Genomic DNA, 18,866 nt, shown 5'->3' on the forward strand with positions numbered 1-18,866 from the left:
TATTTTATTCAAACAGCTAGTATTAAAAAGTCATCCCGTTATTTTATTTTTTTTTTGCGTGTGTATCTTTTCCAACCTCCTTCTAAGGCTGACAACCTACTATCAGTGTATGACACCAGTACATATCTATTTATGAACGTGGACTTAGATTTGGCATGGTGCTACAAGTAAGGACACGTGGGCATATCTTTACTTGGAGTATTTCAAAATTTCAGCTACGTTATCCTAATATGTGTGTAGCTGTATCCTCATGCATATTGTATTCAAGTCAGTAGGGTTCTGCGCACAGACAGAAAAAAAACAGATATCTTAGGGCAGAATCACAGTTATGGATTACAAAGATGCTAATGAACTTCAACTGATTATTCCTATACTAGCATAGGAACTTTCTGGAAAAACAAACAAACAAAAAAAACAAATAAAACCCACCCACTTGGTGCATTTTTGCATCTGAGTTTTGAAAGAAGTTAATACAACAGCTTAAAGCTAAACAAGAAAAGCAGCTAGCATGACTTTTTTTCTTTCAAGTATTTAAGATATTTCTACAGAAGTAGAAAAAAAAAGATCAAGTCAAAACTAACCGTAAGAAATTAAGTCGCTCTTGTACTTCTTGCACATGACTGTATCTGCTTCCTGGTCTTACAGTTTGTGGATCATACTCACCATGCTCTGTAAATATGAAAAGTTTTATTAGACAATACATGCTGAGAAGACATGCTAACTGTAAAGGACAGGATGTATTTGAAAACTTGATAGCCAAAATATAATTAATACCAAGGGACAATAAATTTTCAGGAAGGATTATGAAAATCACTTTCAGCAGCCTCCTAACAGTTAATACTACATTCTAAATTAAAATGGGTATAGGCAAAGATTGCTGAGGGCTCTTATCACATCAACGAATACTTACGTACAGATACATGTGTTCATCATTCAGTATAATGAAACTATTACAGAATAATCAAGAAACTTCATTCTACTTATTCAAATTAATTCTTCCTCAGTTAAACACATTTTCTTTGGGAAGTAAGTCAGTTAAAATAAAAGCGTATCAAGCATATCACTCAGATTATTCAGTTTTTTTTCCTAAGGATGCTCTAATTTCATTACAGAACATCTTCTCCATAACTTGTTTTTACATTTTTAGGGTTTTTTCTCTCCAAAGGAACCCACAACTCCAGCTCCTTAACACCTTTCTAAGTAGCGATATACATGATAACACAGAGAGGAAGAAAGTGTATGACAAGCTTACTGCAAGCTTGCAAGTACAAAAACTAACTCCTGTAATACTGACAAGCTTGAAACAGCAAATGTTGTGCAATATAAAAATAAGGCAATAAATCAAACTTTTATCTATAATTTGTCAAATCTATGCATAATACTGTTTAGCAAACTGTTGTTTGCTTCACACAAACACGTTGTTTTGGTTTCTAACACCTCCCCCCAAAAGACACAATCTAGGTGTCTCTCAAATAACTTGTTACTGTAATGATCTTCTTTAATTCCTTGTGAAAACAGAAGAAAACAGCTACATCAAGAACTAGTTTTATTTCCAGAGCTTGAGGATCCTCATCTGGATTTATTGTTGAAACACTACTGTATACGAAAGTAACCTCTTTCAGAGGAAGGATTTTCAAAACCATTAAATCAATTCAAATTCAGAAAAATATTCCTTTTGTTCAGCAATTAAAATAACGATTGCTAGCAATAAATTAGGCATCATTGGACCTTGATGCATTTTGGAATTCTTCACAACAGGAAACACTTCTTTGTTATGTATTTTTATTATAAGCAGGACTCTGGTACTTGACATGTACTAGTAGGAAATATTTCATTGTGACATGCGTCACATTACAGCTCCATTATAAACTAATTATTACTGTATTACTTATTTGCAAGAGTTATATAGATTACTTTCAGCTAAGATGACCCAGTTGTGGGAGACTGTATCACGATAGCATCCACTCATGATAAAACTGATCTTCAGAACTGAAAAATAAATCAGTATTTCCTATTGTATTTATTTCTTTTCTTGATACAAGTCTAACAACTGAAGTGCACCAACAGTGTTTCAAAATTAAGGGAAAATAATTGTCCCAAATACTGCACTCTACATACAATAGGCTAAAAGTACATTAGCTTACGAATTTTTATAAAAGGCAAATCAGAAGACTAATAGTTAATTGATAATTTCTAGAAAAGTGGAGACATAGCCACCAGAAATCCTTCAGAAATTTAAATCTTAATCCTAATGAAGTCAGCATAAATGGGCAATTACAAAGAGATTCCTTAAGAAAGTATATAAAATTAGCAAGTGTTAGATGTAGGAAACTTAAAGAATAAGCTGTGGGACCAGCAGAGGAAACTATGACAGCAGGTAAGTAAATTGCAGAGAAAATGTAACTAGTCACCTTCAAATGTCGGGTAGTTTTTTGGTGGTTATTTTATTTTTATTTGGGGATGGAGGCCAACTGTCTGGGCTTTTTTTTTTTTTTTTTGGTGAATATAGATTAATTCACAGACACAAGTACCAAGAATGGCAGTGATAGAAGAATTCAAGTTATTAAAGATCAGTCAGTTGTTCAAAGCCAATATAAGAGTACTTAAAAATTCTGAAAAATGCTGAACTACAAAAATTCAGTCTATTCTCTATCTCAGCTACTGTCTGTATCTCTCCCATTCACTTTCTACACTGTGCACCTCACAGCAAGCCCAACCATAACCTTCAATTTTTTTTTGTACATAAAGGAACCAAAGGAATGACCAGAGAAACTACAGATCAAAAAATGGTTGAAAATTTACGTATAATTAGTGATAAACACATATAGGAGATTATATGGCAAAATCTCTCTAAATAATTACATTAATAGATCTGGATTTTTTAATTTTATTAGGAAATAGAAGATGAAGGAGAACTGGCTATCAATCCATTCAAGATTTGAAAAGATTTTTGATCAACAGTCAAAAAGATGGAACTATGAGCTAAGATACAACTTATCACTAAACAAAAAAGCAGCAGAAAGGAGAAAAAAATACAGGTGGCAAGCTTTACACCTTAGGCTTCTACACTACGTCCAGAACTTAACGGACTGAAACATGATCTGCAAAGATGATGAGAGCTGAACAGCAAAAGAAATCAAGAAACAATCAAGAAACCTAAGAGAACTGTAAAATTAAGAAAATCTAACCTACTGTAGTCAATAAATTACACTGTGTCAAGTCTGGTGTTTGCAAAGTTAGGGACAAAAATTTCAAGTACTTAGAATTAAGGATACTCTACCATTTATATCAACTCAAGATCTGAACAGTATTGTTAAAATACACACAAAGACATTATTAACCAGTGCAAAGGAAGAACTGAAAATATCTACATTAAAAGGAGACAGAATAAGGACAGACATATAAAAATAATATAATATATAGTTACTTTAAAAAAACTACCCTCTTTCAATATTACAATGCAATACCAGTCACCTCATCTCACAGAGGACTCTGAAGAATAGGGGGGAAGTGAGTTCAGTAGAAAGTAAAGAGAGTGTCAGTAATCAGGAGAATTCTGAAACATGGATCAGGTTCTTCTTTAACCTTAAAAAGGCGAAAATATAAAAGGGGATATGATAGAAAACCATAGAATCATAGAAAACACAGAATGGTTTTGGGTTAAAAGGGACCTTTAAAGATGACCTAGTCCAACCCCCTGCCACATGCAAAGACACCTCTTACTAGAGCAGGTTGCCCAAAGCCCCATCCAACCTGACCTTGAACACTTCCAGGGATGGGGCATCCACAGCTGCTCTGGACAACCTGTTCCAGTACCTCACCACACTCATAGTGAAGAATTTCTTCCTAACATCTAATCTAAATCTACCCTCTTCAGTTTAAAACCATTACCCCTTGTCTTACTGCTACCTACACTCCTCCCTCAATCGAAGAATCACCTCCCAGTCTGTATGGAGAGCAGGGGTTGCCCTGTCCCAGGTGCAAGTCCTTGCGCTTGGCCTTGCTGAACTTGATGAGGTTCACGTGGGCCCACTTCTAAAGCCTATCCAGGTCCCCCTGGATGGCATTCCTTACTATCTTATCAACTGCACTGCTCAGCTTGGTGTTATCCATGAACTTACTGAGGGTGTACTCAATTCCGCTATCCCATGACATACTAATGAATAACAGAATAGAATCATCTGTTCACTTCTTCACAGAATACAGTTATAGGAGCCTTTTCCTTCAGAAAATAAAAATATTGCAAGTTCAAAACAAAAAAATCACAAAATACATAGTGATTTTGGAGTTAATCAAAAAGATCTATGGGCAACAGAACTTTTTTTTTTTTTTTTTTTAATATGACATTTCTCTGTCCTGGGCTGTCTGGGTTTTTGCCTTTAATCTTCTCCCCATCTCATTCACTTTCACCAACTTGGTTTGATTCTACAGCTGTCCAGTTCTTACCATCTGTCTGTACAATCATGATAAACTTCCTTCTCCTTTCATTCATTCCCGTCCCTCCCCCGTTATCTTCTCTCCTCCTCCAGAAAGGCGTGGAAATACTGGGATGAGTGCAAACTTGATGCTGTTTTCTCTGTATTCTGCTCTACTTATTCTACAAAACCTGAAGTTGTATAGGTAGGAATTGTGTAATACTGTCTCAGTATAGTAACTAGAAGATTAGTAGATGGTGTAATACATAATTAAGGGCAGACAAAGTATCCAGGAAGAAAAAAAAAAGCTGCACTAGTGTTCCTTTGTTTTTGCACTCTTATACAAATGGGAAGAAATTTTGAAGCAGCTTCATTTCAAGAAAGCACAATTTAATCACTGAGTAGATTAAAGTTATCCTCTTTGCAAATTTTTAATTTCTACTGTGCCAAAAATGTTTGTATTACTGCTTTATTGAGTCATTGTGCGTGCGTGTGTAGGGGGAGCTGGAAAGAATAGGGGAATGGGATGCAGTTTTTTGCTTAAGAAAAAAAAACATGCAAGACATTAGCCTAACTTTTGGGCTAAAGTCATTGACAATTTGATAGGTAAATATTCGCAAAAATGACTTTTTGGCTTCTGAGTTAAAAATTAATTTAAATTAATGAATAACAGTTCATATATGAATAGCATGTGTAGGCTATTTTTGTACAAACACAAATGCATTAGAATATAGTTGCTGATTATGTTTCCTTCAAAACCTTGAGGCCAAACCCCAGATTTTCATCACTGGCCAAAGTCCAAGAAAAAGAGAGCTATCCATAGAGTTAAAATGCAAAGCTCACTATAAATGGAATTGTGTTTTTGCATCACTTTTGCAAAGTTAAACAGCACTCCAATAGCTTATAGAAGTTACATGAAGTAAAACACACACTATTCTACCTTCCCAGGCAAGACTAAACTTAAGACACTATTGCTTGAGAACACAACAAACCATCTAGTACCATTTTAATATTAATTAGTACAATGTTATCATTAATGAAAACACTTAGATTAGGGTAAACTCTCCCATGTACCTCTGAATAAAAAAAATATAGCTACGGTATGCAGATTTAGCTTAAATGTAGTACTCATTAACCTACACCAGGATGAAACTACCATTTTCACATTGCACCATTTTGAAATCTTGTTTTAATAGAACATTTTAGGTATCTGTATCAAGCACTCCAAGATTAAAATAATTACAGAATTAAAGGTTTATAGGCAACTTACCTAAGCATAGGAAGACACAACCCCACACAGACAGACTTTACAAAATGCACATATCCTGTTCTCTCCAAACAGTCAGAATTGAATTCCTACATATTGTAGTACCATTTTTGAGATGTAACTAACAGGTTGGTAGGATGCTATGTAGGGTACGCATATGTATGCATAGGGTAGAATGGTCCCTGGTTGCAGTCAATAAAGTACATGTGTGGGGGTAAATTTACTCCTCTCAGTTTTGCTGGCTTAGTTCAATACATAGAGTACTGCTGGTCCAGTGTTACAGGGACAGTCATTGTCCAACATTCTCCTTCAATTCCCTACTCCTCCTTCAGCAGCTAGAAAGCCAGCTTCCTTCAAGGATAAGAATGTAAACTCATCAGTGCAGGGCTGAGTTTAAACTGAAATTTATAAATACTAACACAATATGCTGCCAAAGTATTGCTGGTAACAAACACAGTGAGAAAGCAGCTAAACAGAAACAGAACTGCATGGTAAAAATAAAATAAAATGGTACCACTGTGGTCTTAAGTCCTTCTCCCTGACAATTTCCAAACAATGGCTTCAAACAGAATTGATTAAAACACTTCTCAAAGGACCCTACAAAAATTCGAAACTAGGAGTGGGACAATATCCAAGATTATTATTAGGACTTTCCACAAAAACCACCACCCTAATCTAAGTAGGGCAAGATGATGCTTATCAACCCACAGATAAACAAGTGCAGTCACTTCCCCATATTGTGCTGTAGACCACCATGTTTTCAATCATGAACCAACAAACCATTTGCATTTTAAGCTTTTCTTGCCCAGTCTGACACCACGAAGGCTATCAAACCCACAAATGCTCTAAAATTGAGTGAACAAACAATAACAGTTATTTCATTATGAGAATTGGCTTTCAACTCCATTTTCAACTGGAGTTTTTACACACTATTTATGAGGCCAATCTTTATTTAATAACTTACCTTTAGCATACTGCCTCATGCTTTCCATATAGGCAGAGAGATTTTCTGCAACCAATGTAACTAGGGCATGATTGTGCTGAAGTTGATTGATTAAGTCATGTCGGTAAAACACATGGGGACTTCGTTGAGTTTGACTGAAATTAAAATATAAGTGTTGTAAGAAAAGCAGAGAAGTCTTGCACCTAACAGTCCAATTTAAGAAACTAATGTCTTCAATGCAAGTTCTAAACTTTGCTAAAAGATCTAAAATAAAAAGCATACTAGGTCTCTGACAATGCTTTTATTTTTTTCTTCTGATGCACCAATAGTTTTTACCAGTTATTAAAAGCAGCTACATAATGAGGATTATACAGTTGTAGTACGTATGAAAAGTATTGAAGCAATCTGAGCAGTTAAGTATGCCGGAGGCAGAATATCTACAGCAAGTCAGGAATAGAAATACCTGCCTGCAAACCGCACAGTAAAGATGGAGACTCTCGGCTGTAGTATAGCTACAATATGCATAACCACAGTTTCCTCCACATCCGATATTATTTTCTTAATTTAATATTAAAATAAACTAAAACTATCAATTTTCGGAATGAAAGCTGTCTTGTGTTTTTTCAATACTTCAAAAAACTACACAGCTCTACATTACCTTTTTCCTTCCCTAACAGTATCTAAAAAAAGTTGGTGCAGACAAAAAAGCAGTTACATGCAACATACAGTGTAAGAAAAAAACAGAAGTTAAAAAGAAGAAACACCACAAATAAATAATTAAATGATAATTTATGTCTACTATAAAAAATCTCACCAAAATGCTACTCTTAAAGGATATTAGTCATATTTAGTTTGCAAAAGTAAACTGCAAGAGCAAATACATAGCTTGAGCACAACACCCACACGCCATGAGAGATATCAAATTCTAGAACGTGGGACTACTAATCGCCCCTACAGAATAACCTTAAAATGCTTCAACCCCTCTATAGCACGGCACTCACGTCTTGGCTGCATAACCAATGCAAATTTGCATGGCTCTTCCAAGAGAAAGAGGGGGAAAAAGGAGCTATTTGTTGTACTGCCTCTCTGCTGTTCCCAATAGCCTGCCCAGAAGAAATATAAATGAGATTTCAGAACTGTTCTCCCTTCCTCCAACTCTCAGAGTACACTCCAGAGCTAGCTGACTAGATTGCTGGTAGGAACTCTTATCCTTCCTGGGAAACCTGGTCTCGGTACCACATGAGCTACAACACTTGACAGTATCACCACACCTTGTGAGAACAGTAGGGGAGGCAAGAAATCCTAGTTCCATAATCAGCTGCTAATGACCTTGCAGATGATAACCACACTGCACTGTAGATGTAATGACAACAGCTCAATTGATTCATCAGAACAAAGATCACTGTCAATTTGGGTTTAAAAGACAGAAGCCATCAACTTTCTTCCCAGATATCCAGTAATTTTGTTATCTGCTACCAACAGAATATGGCCTACTGAGCAGAGACATCTTCAAAAGACTGTTTCATAATATGCAGTTTTCCAGAACAGCTTGGAAAAGGCATTTAAAGCACAAATTGTGTTAAAAAAAAAAAAAAAAAAAAAACAAAAAACGAAGTCTGCAGTACAGAAAACGAAACACATAGAAGCATGAAGCCAGAAAACACACAGGACTTCAAATATACAGAAAGAATGTCCTTTGTTTTCACCATAAGAAACTTTCCAAGTACACTTCATTCCAGCCCTGTCAACCCCCTGGCTCAGCATAAGGTAGAAGTAAAAACAACAAAACATTGCGTGTCTGTTTTAGTGGCTACCTGAGACACTAGCTCTAGATAGAAGGATGTATTGACAAAAGGTAACATTAAATAAGAACATTGATGATTTAGGAAATACAGATGGTGAAACACTTAAGGGAACAAGCATAAGCAAGGTGTATTTTGTTGGATCTAGATGCCAATAGCTTGGTTCATACACTCATAATATTAGGCATTTGTATCAATCTCACCAAATACAACAAAGGGAAACTTTATCTGCAGAAGACTAAGTAAATCTTCCAAGATACACTTTACATTTTGCCCCTCACACCCCTCAATCACATGCACAAACGGACAATTTGGACACGTGGATTCACCTGGGTTAGCAACCAGTTCAAAAAGCTGATAATTTTAAGAACTAGAGTTATGAGCTAGGAGTTGTTGTATAGTATTTGTGAGCAACATGTAAACTGTTATTTTAATCATCTGCTAGGATGGAGTCAAAGGCAAGATGACTGTACATATGCACAGAAGAAAAAGATAATTTGACAAGACTTTTCAAGTTTGCTTTCTACAGTTAAAGCAAACTCCACATAAAACTACAAAATTATCCCATAAGCCTCTAAGGTTGGGTTAATTGATTATGTTTCCATTATAATATACTGCTTTACTAATTAACTGAGAAACATGAAAAATGGATGTTAAGAGAAAAACTTATCTTTCCATTACTCTTCTGCTAAATGGATATCAAAAGCCAACGTACAGGAAGAGAAGGTATCATTTTGAAATGAATGTCCAAGTACTTTAGAAATGCTAAGAAGAACATACAGTAATTAGACTGTATTTATTTTCTTCAAAAAATATTTGCAGTGACAAAGCCGAAGTCCCAACCAACTTAATTTAAATGTAATTTTCAAAAAAACGGTAAGATTATTTATCTGTGCATATAACTTGCCTCACATAATACTGCATATGACTCAGCTTTCAAAGTCGAGAGATCATCTATTAAGCCAGTAAATGCTATCTACCATTAAAAGCAGACATTAAAGGTCCAGAGTCATAAACCAGCAAATTCTTCTTTTAGGTTAAAAAAAAAAAAAAGTGACTTGAGACTAAGTTCATCATTGTCTTAAAGCAGTTACAAAATTCAAACTCTTACAGAAGGTCCTATCAATGTTCAATTAATTCTTCTAGGCAAGCAATTTTGGAGACCAACCTTGTACTGCTAGGGTAGACACAGGTCAAACCTAAGCACTTGAGAGTGGTCTACAGGAGACATTCTCCCTTTCAACACAGAAAAATGAATAATTTTCTGTACCCTAAGAATCCTTGAGTAACGAAGTTGACTATTTCTTAACATTAACTGGTATCCTTGCACCCATCCAAGAATTACTTTCTAATGCTATTGCAATTCTGGTTAAACTAAACTCCCAAAACATATAGTGTTTCCCTGTAGTTAAGAAGTTAAATGTTGCCAAAGCAACTATATAACCTATTTGTCACTTTGCTCAACTTCAGGAATAACTGTCAACAATTAGATCCTCCTCCCCAAAAGAATCCCTACAGTGCTAATGACATAACGTAATTTATACTTATGTTTGCCAAACATCAACAGCCTTACTCGTTCTGGACTAAACTTATAATTGCAAATGAATTTAAACACCCAAAAAGAGTAGTATAACAATTATGGAATTAACGTCACACACAGAAAGCTCTGTGTGATGTTTTGAGACAACTGTCACAATGAACAACTGTTTCAACCTATTTTCAACCCAAATTCTTGAAGGACAGTACAGATTTAAGTCGGTATGTGTTAGATGCATGCATTACAGTTTCCCAACTGTATCAATATTACAAATTATCTGGAAGCTCAGAGGACTGGAAAGTCACTAATTACTTCAAAATCATGTTTTAACTCACTATGGTGTCCCAGTCACCTGTGCAATAATTTCTGATTAAAGAACTCCCTCAAATGCATCTACCTAATAAAGGCTTCTTCACAGGAGAGTCCCCTGAGTAAAACCTTTAATCCAAAGTTTTCTTTCCTACTTCACATGTTTTCAAATTCTGCATAAAACTGATGTATTACCACATACTGCAATGCAGACTTCAGTGGAGTTTGACAAATGGAAGAGACAATCTGACCAAAAATAGGGAGAGAGATTCAAGCCATCCAACTGTACATATGCTTGCCTTAGAGCAAAACTAAATTTCTATAGTCAAAAGAAAAGTTAGGTTCCTTCCAAGATTAGTTCAGAGCAGAAACCCAATCAGTGCCTTGAATGAGCTCTGCTTCAAGAATTGAAAGCAAAACTTTTTTGTTCCGGCACTATGCTAATAAGCGTCCAACTTGAACAAGTACCAAAAGTAACCAGGTAGCTACATTCCCCTAGATCTTAGAGCCTGTAAAAGGTTAAGAACTAAGACACAGAAAACAGACATATGTGCTAATAAGTTAGTATCTTTGTGACCTTGCTGCAAAAAACTCAATAAATCATTAATGAAAAATTGTAATGGATTAAAGTGGCATGAAAACTGAGAAATCGGTTGCAAACTAAATGAATAAAGAAGCCTCCAAGAGCCAGGAACGCAATATCACAGCTCCTTAAACCAGTACAGTAAGAAGGTAGTGTTGCGTAAACTGAAGGCTTGTTTTCTTCAACTTTCCCTGCCTTGATCTTGCAAGCAGACTAACAGCAATATTGATTTGAATACAAAGAATGAAAACAAAGCAATTATATAGCACTGATAAATTAACAACTTTTTCCTGAAGTTTGTAAAACTTCTCATGTGGATACAAAATTTTTTTGGCAAACAATTTCTGTAGTGAGAAAGTATGTTAATGAAATCAAGTTTCTAGATTTTAACAAGTCCTGTTTTGGATTTTCATATATATATTTTTAATTACACAAAAGATAACATATCTTATTTATACCTTGTAAGCTAATTTTACTGTTAAGCACTAAAGTCCATACATAACAGAAAACAAACCCAGATTCTCTGCAAATCAGACTACTATTCTTCTAAAAATGAGTAAAAGCATGTTTCAGAAAAAGAGTTCACATTAATGCTCTTTTACAAAACACTGTGTTTTAATTTTTAGATGCTGTCTATACACGTTAAAACACTAAAGAGCATCTTCAAACACAGGTAAAGATTTAACTAAGGTCTCCCTGCCTCTCGTTTAAAATAAAAAAAGGCAAGAAATTGCTTCATTCCAACCCTCTCAACTTATAAGAGACACTGTATTTGCATTCCATTCTTACCTCATATTCTGTGGTGCTTCACCAAACAAACTGCAAATTTCTCTAATTTGTTTCAGTGCAGGAATGACCCATTTGTCATTTGTGCGAAGCTCTTCTATAAAACGATCTATCCACTGGATCTTTTGTGTATCTCGATCCTTAAAGAACAAGTGTTTACAATCAAGTATATTTTAGAAACAATAATCATTCCCCTACTTTATTTGCTTCCACAACATAACAGAACACACAAAGCCACACAACTACTAGACCAACTTAGTTCTGAAGCATACATTCGTAAGATTATCTGAACAGCACTGCATCCTAGCAGAAGCTATCAGTATGATACAAACTCTGCCTGCAACAACCACTGAAGAATTCAGTACATATTTAAGAAAAAAAATATAGCTAGATAAGATCATTAGTCTTAAACTCATTTGCTTTTTCTCCTTTCAATTATTTCTACCCATTGGTCAGACTAAACTGCTATAAAATATCAAGAAACAATGAGGAGCAGTTTCTCAACTATGAAACAAAACCTGCCAATGGCTGTAAAGGTGGATAATAGATTAATTTTGAAGCACGACGAATTAAATATTTTGGCTGACATTTGCTATATTACCATCACCCTTAATTATTTTTTTTTGGGGGGGGGTGGGGGGGGTGGGGAGGGGGTGTTGGAGAGTGAAACTTTTAGTGACTGATTTCACAACAGAATCATACCAGATTACACACCTGTGAACAGCTGTAATCTAAGATTTTAATATGAGCACTAAGAGCCTGGTCCATGATATCAACTGGTACATCATCGCTATGAGCCAAATTCCATAAAAGGTTCAGCACTTTGTGTGCCATCACACCATCCTTGTCATCCTCTGCAAGACGACGGATTAACTCAAGTAGCTTCTCACGTTGTTTCTTGCTTGCATTTGTCCAACTTGCCTAAAGAAAGATTTTATTCAATATGAAAGTTACACTTTTCCAATCTCACATGCTATAGCATGAACCATTAAATTGATGCAAAAATATAGTATTCACAAAAAATAGTATTCACATTTTTTCATTAAAAATACCACATTATAGCAATACCTAAGTCAAAACTGAACAGTTCTAGCATTTACAGTTTAAATGTATTTAACTTTGAGACTTAATTTTTAAGGATCTTTAAATAAACACCACAGATATGTTTGTAAAAGTTAACAACACCGACCAGTTCACGAGTAGTCAAAACAGACTGGACTCAGCTGTTTCTTACAAATGCTCTCTCAAAACTCCTGTGCTTATACTTAAACACTCCTGATTAACTTACAATCGCTAAATGAGTAAAAATTCAGTATTCCTGGTGCCTCTGAATCTGACAGAAACAAATGTTCTCTCTATCAAGTTAACCTTTTTTCTGAGTGAGTTATCAATATAACATTGCTTCATATCCATCTCTCAGAGTCAGACATGACGGCTTACCCATAGAACTTCTGAGCATTTAAGTCAATATCTAAATTACGGAGGATTCAGCTCATATTTACCAAATCAGAAGTCACCCATTAATTGGAGCACAAATTGCATGCAAGCCAAAATGTTACTGTCAGGCATTTATCTAAAAACAGAAAACTGAGTCTACAAAGCTCGCTTGCATTTTCTCACCTCCTGAAAGTGCAACAGGAGAACAGTCCATATGACTACTACTAGAAGCTAAAAATGTAAATGTTAGCATACATAAAAAGCCAGTGAATAACACAATCTTTCAGAAACAAGTTGTTTTGTGTAATGGCTACAATCAAATCATTCTATGTTTATAAACATTTTACTTTATCTTCCTGTTTCCTCCTATGTGTATGTTAACCAGGGCAAAATTATTACATGATAAAGATGAAGTGGGGAAAGGAGTCCTTCACCTCCTCCTCTACTTGAAGATGGTAAGTAGCAATAACTGGTAAATTTCATGAAAGGTACTCTAACACTAAGAGAAAAACATTATTTATCAAACCACCAACAATTAATAATTTAGAATAGACACAATAAGGTATTAAAGGTAAGTAATTTATTTGAAAAGGTCAATATGCATAGCATTGAAGTGACATTTAGCAATCCTACAGTCCTCAACATATGTGCATTATCCAGAAGTGATCATCAATTAATCTAGGATAATGAGCCTCTGCTTTAGACAGGAAGTAAACAAAACTCACAGTGGATGCTCAATGAAGTATAACACGATCTATCTAGTTTTAATAGTACACATTACAAATTGTTGCTATATACAGGAAAGTCTTTTAACACAAGAAAACTGCCCACGTAAAGTACATGTTAAAAGAGTCACAAATCTGTAGCCAACTTCACAATCCGTTTCCTGAGTACAGTCAAAACATGCATAATTACCTTAAAACAATCGAACAGATGATCAAGCTGTTCAGGAGAGAAATCCCAAGCTAATTTTGCAAGGAGGTCATGTACATTCTTTACAATGGCTTCATGTTTTCCTGCCTGTCAAGAAGACAAAAAGAATTGACCAACGTTTGTAACAATCAATATTAACTCAAGTACCAAGACATCCTCTATTGGTTTTACAAGAAGGCTGTCTGAAGTGCTCAGCAAGAATAGCTGATATTGTGGGAGCAGCGTCAAACTAGTATCCATTTCACTGGGAAATCATATTATTTAAGTTTGTCTTGTATGTGTAACTATTCAAAAAGTGAGTGCATTGTGCATGTACACAAGTATTTGTTTAGAATTATGAATGCTGCTGTCACAATATTTATTTTTATATCATACTAGGATGGTAAAATGTAGTCTACACCAGCATTTAAATTTACAAATCAGTATTTTCTCTTTTTTTTTTTTTTTAAGGACTCAAAATCCCCTTCTTCAGTGAATTTCACTGAATTTCATTTAAGCTGCAAGACAATTTTTAGTATTTTCACATATTTACACGTAATTTCTTAGGCTGAAATATTTCTTTTGTGCTAGCAGATTCACGAATGACTTGTTAGCCAACAGCAGCTTATAACCTTATAAAATCCATCAACCAAACAACTAATGGCAAAGTCTTGAGTTATATACTAGATAATATTTTAAATTAGAGTTTGGCATATATCACAATTTTGACATTTAAGGACCAAGACAACACAGTAAAAACAGCTAACTGAATTTTGACTCTGGGTGAGAAGAACGTTTCCTTCTTATAATTCCCAGCAGGATAGCACATCCCGTACTTTAAATCTGCACTCATGAAAAACAACAGTTTTGGACTATATGTATCAGTAGCTAGTCTACTATAGAAAAATTTCCCCCAAGTGTAGAATAAAATATGCAAGAGAGAAAAAAATCTCTGATGTAATTAATCTTTTAGAGTATTAAAAATACATGCTTGAGCAGTTTTGGAAATCATTTCCTTCTAAAAGCTTGCATCAGTAGTTCACTTAAAAACAACAAAAACAGCCCCTAATATGCTGTGCTGTAGAATTCTTAATTGTGGGCCCTAAATTTACTTAAAAAAAAAAAAAAGTAGCAACATTCATTTTCATGTTATCAGTCAAATTATGAGAGAAGGAATTACTGAACCAGTTATACCACTCAATTTTGCAAAATATCTCCTCCTTTTATTCTCTTAGTAGTCCATTTTCTGGATAGAAAGAAAAACTGAGAGCATACAGGACAGAAAGACCATCTCTAGTGTAACATATGAAAGGAGAAGCATGTACTGGAGCTGTATAACACAGCATGAGGAGATACAAAACCTAGTGTGTGAACTGTAAGCTTACTGTATGGAAACAGGGAAGCCCATTTAGAGTCCTAGTTAAATGCTCTAGAATGTAAGTAATAAAATCCCAACACTAATCTCTGCAATTTTATTTCCTGTCCATCTGGATGAATACCTGTAACTCAACAGGTTGCAACTTAATTCTTGCCTTTAGAGTCTTCAACGTTATTCCTTGAATCAAACATACTTTTATTTTGTAAATGCTGTCTTTGTAAGATCAGTAAAACTTAAAGCTTATGTTGCCTTCTAAAGCCAAAAGTAGCATATTTTTATTACTTCTCATGGACTACTTATTTTTATTCTAGTTGTATATTGAGATTCTGTATCATTAACTGTAAATCTGTGCATGCTCACCCTCTAAACCCAGGCAAAAACATAATGGCTCCAGTCTGAAAGCAAAACCACATCAGTACTGCACTGAGTCAGAGCTAAAATAGCCTGCCTGTTACATAAAGCTACACAGTAAATCAACTCCCGCTACCGAAATTTCATGCTCCAGCTGCTCTTAGAGGCAATCATTTAATAAGAACTTCTAAAAACTACTAAACATGCTGAGTAGTGAATATGGAAAAATAATATTCTATATTAGCAGACTTTGGTATTCTTACCTTTTTTTTTTTTTTTAATTTAAGTCTGTTTTAATTTCATGGCCAAAGCCACGGTGAAAACATCTACCTGAGTAAGGCCTACTGAATCCAATTTTCAGTGGAAAAAAAAACAAACACAAAAATGCAAAACAAACCTGCAAGTGCACCATGGCAACAATCTAACTGAAAGCAAGAAAAAAAAAGTGAACAGAGTAAAGCAGGTATTTGAAAGCATGGAAGATTTATTCCCAAACTGATTTTGTAACTGTTGCGGTGGGCTATCCGTATCTTTTAGGGGTTGCACAACTTGTTCATGCATTTCTGGAACAGTAGAAGTATGGCTTAAACTAACTTATCCACACATCCCTGTTTTCAGGGCCTCTGAGTAATATACTTAACTGCCTGGAAGATTCCCCCCCCCGCCCAAATTTTGGTCACTTTTTCCTATAGAAGGTGAGGCTTCCTATAGAAGGTGATAGCTAATACAAGCCTACAAGTAGCATAATTACTTTTCTAAACCTTTCCCCACTGCCCAGATTTCTTACAAAGACAGTCTGGAAAGCTCTACAGACAAGCTGAAAACAAACAGTATGATCACCTTAATTCAAGTGATCCATGATTGCTTTAAGTTACGAGATGTAGTTTTCTACATGGGATTTGAGGATAACTAGGAAAAAAACATTGTCTTGAGTTTCAGCCTGTGTAGTTACTATCATGCTGGAACTGAAGTCTAGAGATTATGAAGCTGAAACATCAGAGATCTCAAGTCAAGCCTCCACTACACTGCCTGCAGTCCCAAGTGCTTTAAACAAACCTGAACAAGGGGTGCCTGAATAGGGATACCTATATAAATCTGTTTAAGTCAACCTGTTACAGTTCAGAAGATTGCAAACACATACTAACAAGGGGTACAGTAGTACCCAATTGCTGTATTAGCCCTCTATCTTGAAAACAAGATTTAGCCTTCCCACACTTTAACTGACCTAAGGGCTTGTACAATTACATTAACAGTTTTACTACCAATTATTTATGAACAAGGATATGTGCCCTCATGCTTATTTCTATCCTAAAACTACCCTTCATTTTCTGTATACTCAATATTTAATAATCATTATGTCTCTTCAACTGCCCTTTGTGTGATCTAAACTCATGCAGCCCGTAACTAGGTAGCCCAGTCTCACTGATCATTTAAGTAATCAAGTGAATATTCAAAAACTTACAAACGAAAGCATTTGCTGTTAAACAACTTCCAGAACAGTCGCTATTGTAAGCCTTTTTAATAGCTCCCTGCTCAGGAAAAGAATTGTAGTGAGTTAAAAAAAAAAAAGTGATGAGAAACTGTACTGAATTTAGAGAATAACAATATATATTTTTACTGTATTTTAAAACATTAAATCATAATTATTAGATTTTTCATAATTCAGACTTTCCTCAACTTTGGGGTTTCCTGAAGACTTACCAACCATAATGTTGGATCATAGAATAAAGTTAAATCATAGAATAAAATAGTTTTAGCTGAAGCAGACCTACAAAGACCGAGTCCAACTGTCAGAGTATTTCGGGGCTGACCCAAAGTTAAAACATATCATTAAGGGCCTTATCCAAATGCCTCAAACACGGACAAGCATGGGGCATCAACCACCTCACTAGGCAGCAGGTTCCAACATTTGACCACTCTCACAGTAAGAAAGCTTTTCCTAATGTCTAGTCTGAACCTCCCCTGATGTACCTTTGCCCCATTCCCATGCAACCTGTCACTTAGATACCAAGGAGAAAAGATGAGCACCTCCCTCTCCATTTCCTCTAATCACAACATTGTGGAGATCAACGAGGTTACCCCATAACCTCCTTTTCTCCAAGCTTATCAAACCCAGTGTCCTTAGCCTCTCCTCACAGGACATGCCTTCCAGCCCTTTTACCAGTTTTGTTGTCCTCCCCTGGACACAGTCAAGTATCTTAACATTTAAGTTGTTTAAGTTGTTGAGCCCAGAACTACACAGAACACTCCAGGTGGGGCTGCACCTACACAGAGTGACCAGCACCATCCAGTAATGGTCCAGTATTTTCCTTAGACCTCCTCTTGATATTAACATACTTTTAAAAAGCTTTGCTTGTTATCTGAAACATCACTGGATAGCTTTAACTCTAGTTGAGTTTTGGTCTTTGTTTTTTTCTGTAAATGCAAGCTGCAGCTCTGTAATCTTCCTGTGTGACCTTAGAGAGATCGTATGTTTTTTTTCACTGCTTGAGTTCCAAAAGGAAGTCCCCGTTCAGCCAAGCTGGTCTCCCACCTGGCTTACTTGACTTATGATACACCGGAATTGCTTGCTCCTGTGCTTTTATAAGGTGGTTCTTGAAAAGTAATCAGCTCTTGTGGACGCTTAAGCCCTTAAAAGCAGATTCCCATGGGATGCTGTTCTTTAAGACTTTGCATACATAGGTATTTAACCTCCTTTACTGACCACATTTGAGAAGACAATTCTCAGACACAGAATCCTGAAAAAGACCGCCACTTGGTTTCAGATTTTTCTTCAGCTTTGTCTAATACCAATCATAAGAAGCACAAGTCTTCCTCTTCTCAGTACATGACATAGAATAAGCTCCTTCCTGCTCAGAAGCAGACTAGCAGCTTAATTCTTTACCTGTGCAGCCCAAATGTTGTCAAGATCCTGCAAAGTGAGGGCTTTCTCTTTGATGACAAAACGAAGAATCTTCTCTAATTTCTCCACATACTGAGGTTGATGAAGACTATCTCTCAACACAATCGATAAAATATTATTCTGCTGGATCCATTCCTGAATATAAAAAGAAAGTAGTGCCATCTCAAATTACTGAAGTGCTATCAATAATATTTAAGCAAATAAAAAAAATAAATCAGACTGTTAAGGACTGTTTTTATATACA

At 35.5% G+C, this 18,866-nt stretch overlaps 1 protein-coding gene across 4 annotated transcripts in view; it reads right to left on the reverse strand.

Annotated features, from left to right (window-relative positions):
* USP9X (ubiquitin specific peptidase 9 X-linked) overlaps window positions 1-18,866 on the reverse strand; it is a 101,882-nt gene that overhangs the window by 44,409 nt on the left and 38,607 nt on the right. For all 4 annotated transcript variants that reach the window (XM_080575479.1, XM_080575477.1, XM_080575480.1 and 1 more), the window contains exons 10-15: window positions 18,605-18,757; window positions 13,995-14,099; window positions 12,357-12,563; window positions 11,646-11,782; window positions 6,647-6,780; window positions 582-669 (exon numbers count right to left, since the gene is read on the reverse strand). In XM_080575479.1, coding sequence (XP_080431605.1) covers window positions 582-669; window positions 6,647-6,780; window positions 11,646-11,782; window positions 12,357-12,563; window positions 13,995-14,099; window positions 18,605-18,757 — 824 coding nt within the window. The remainder of the gene's footprint in view (window positions 1-581; window positions 670-6,646; window positions 6,781-11,645; window positions 11,783-12,356; window positions 12,564-13,994; window positions 14,100-18,604; window positions 18,758-18,866) is intronic.

Source organism: Anser brachyrhynchus (genome assembly GCF_964034855.1).
Source record: "Anser brachyrhynchus genome assembly, chromosome: 1".
Taxonomy (NCBI): Eukaryota; Metazoa; Chordata; class Aves; order Anseriformes; family Anatidae; genus Anser; species Anser brachyrhynchus.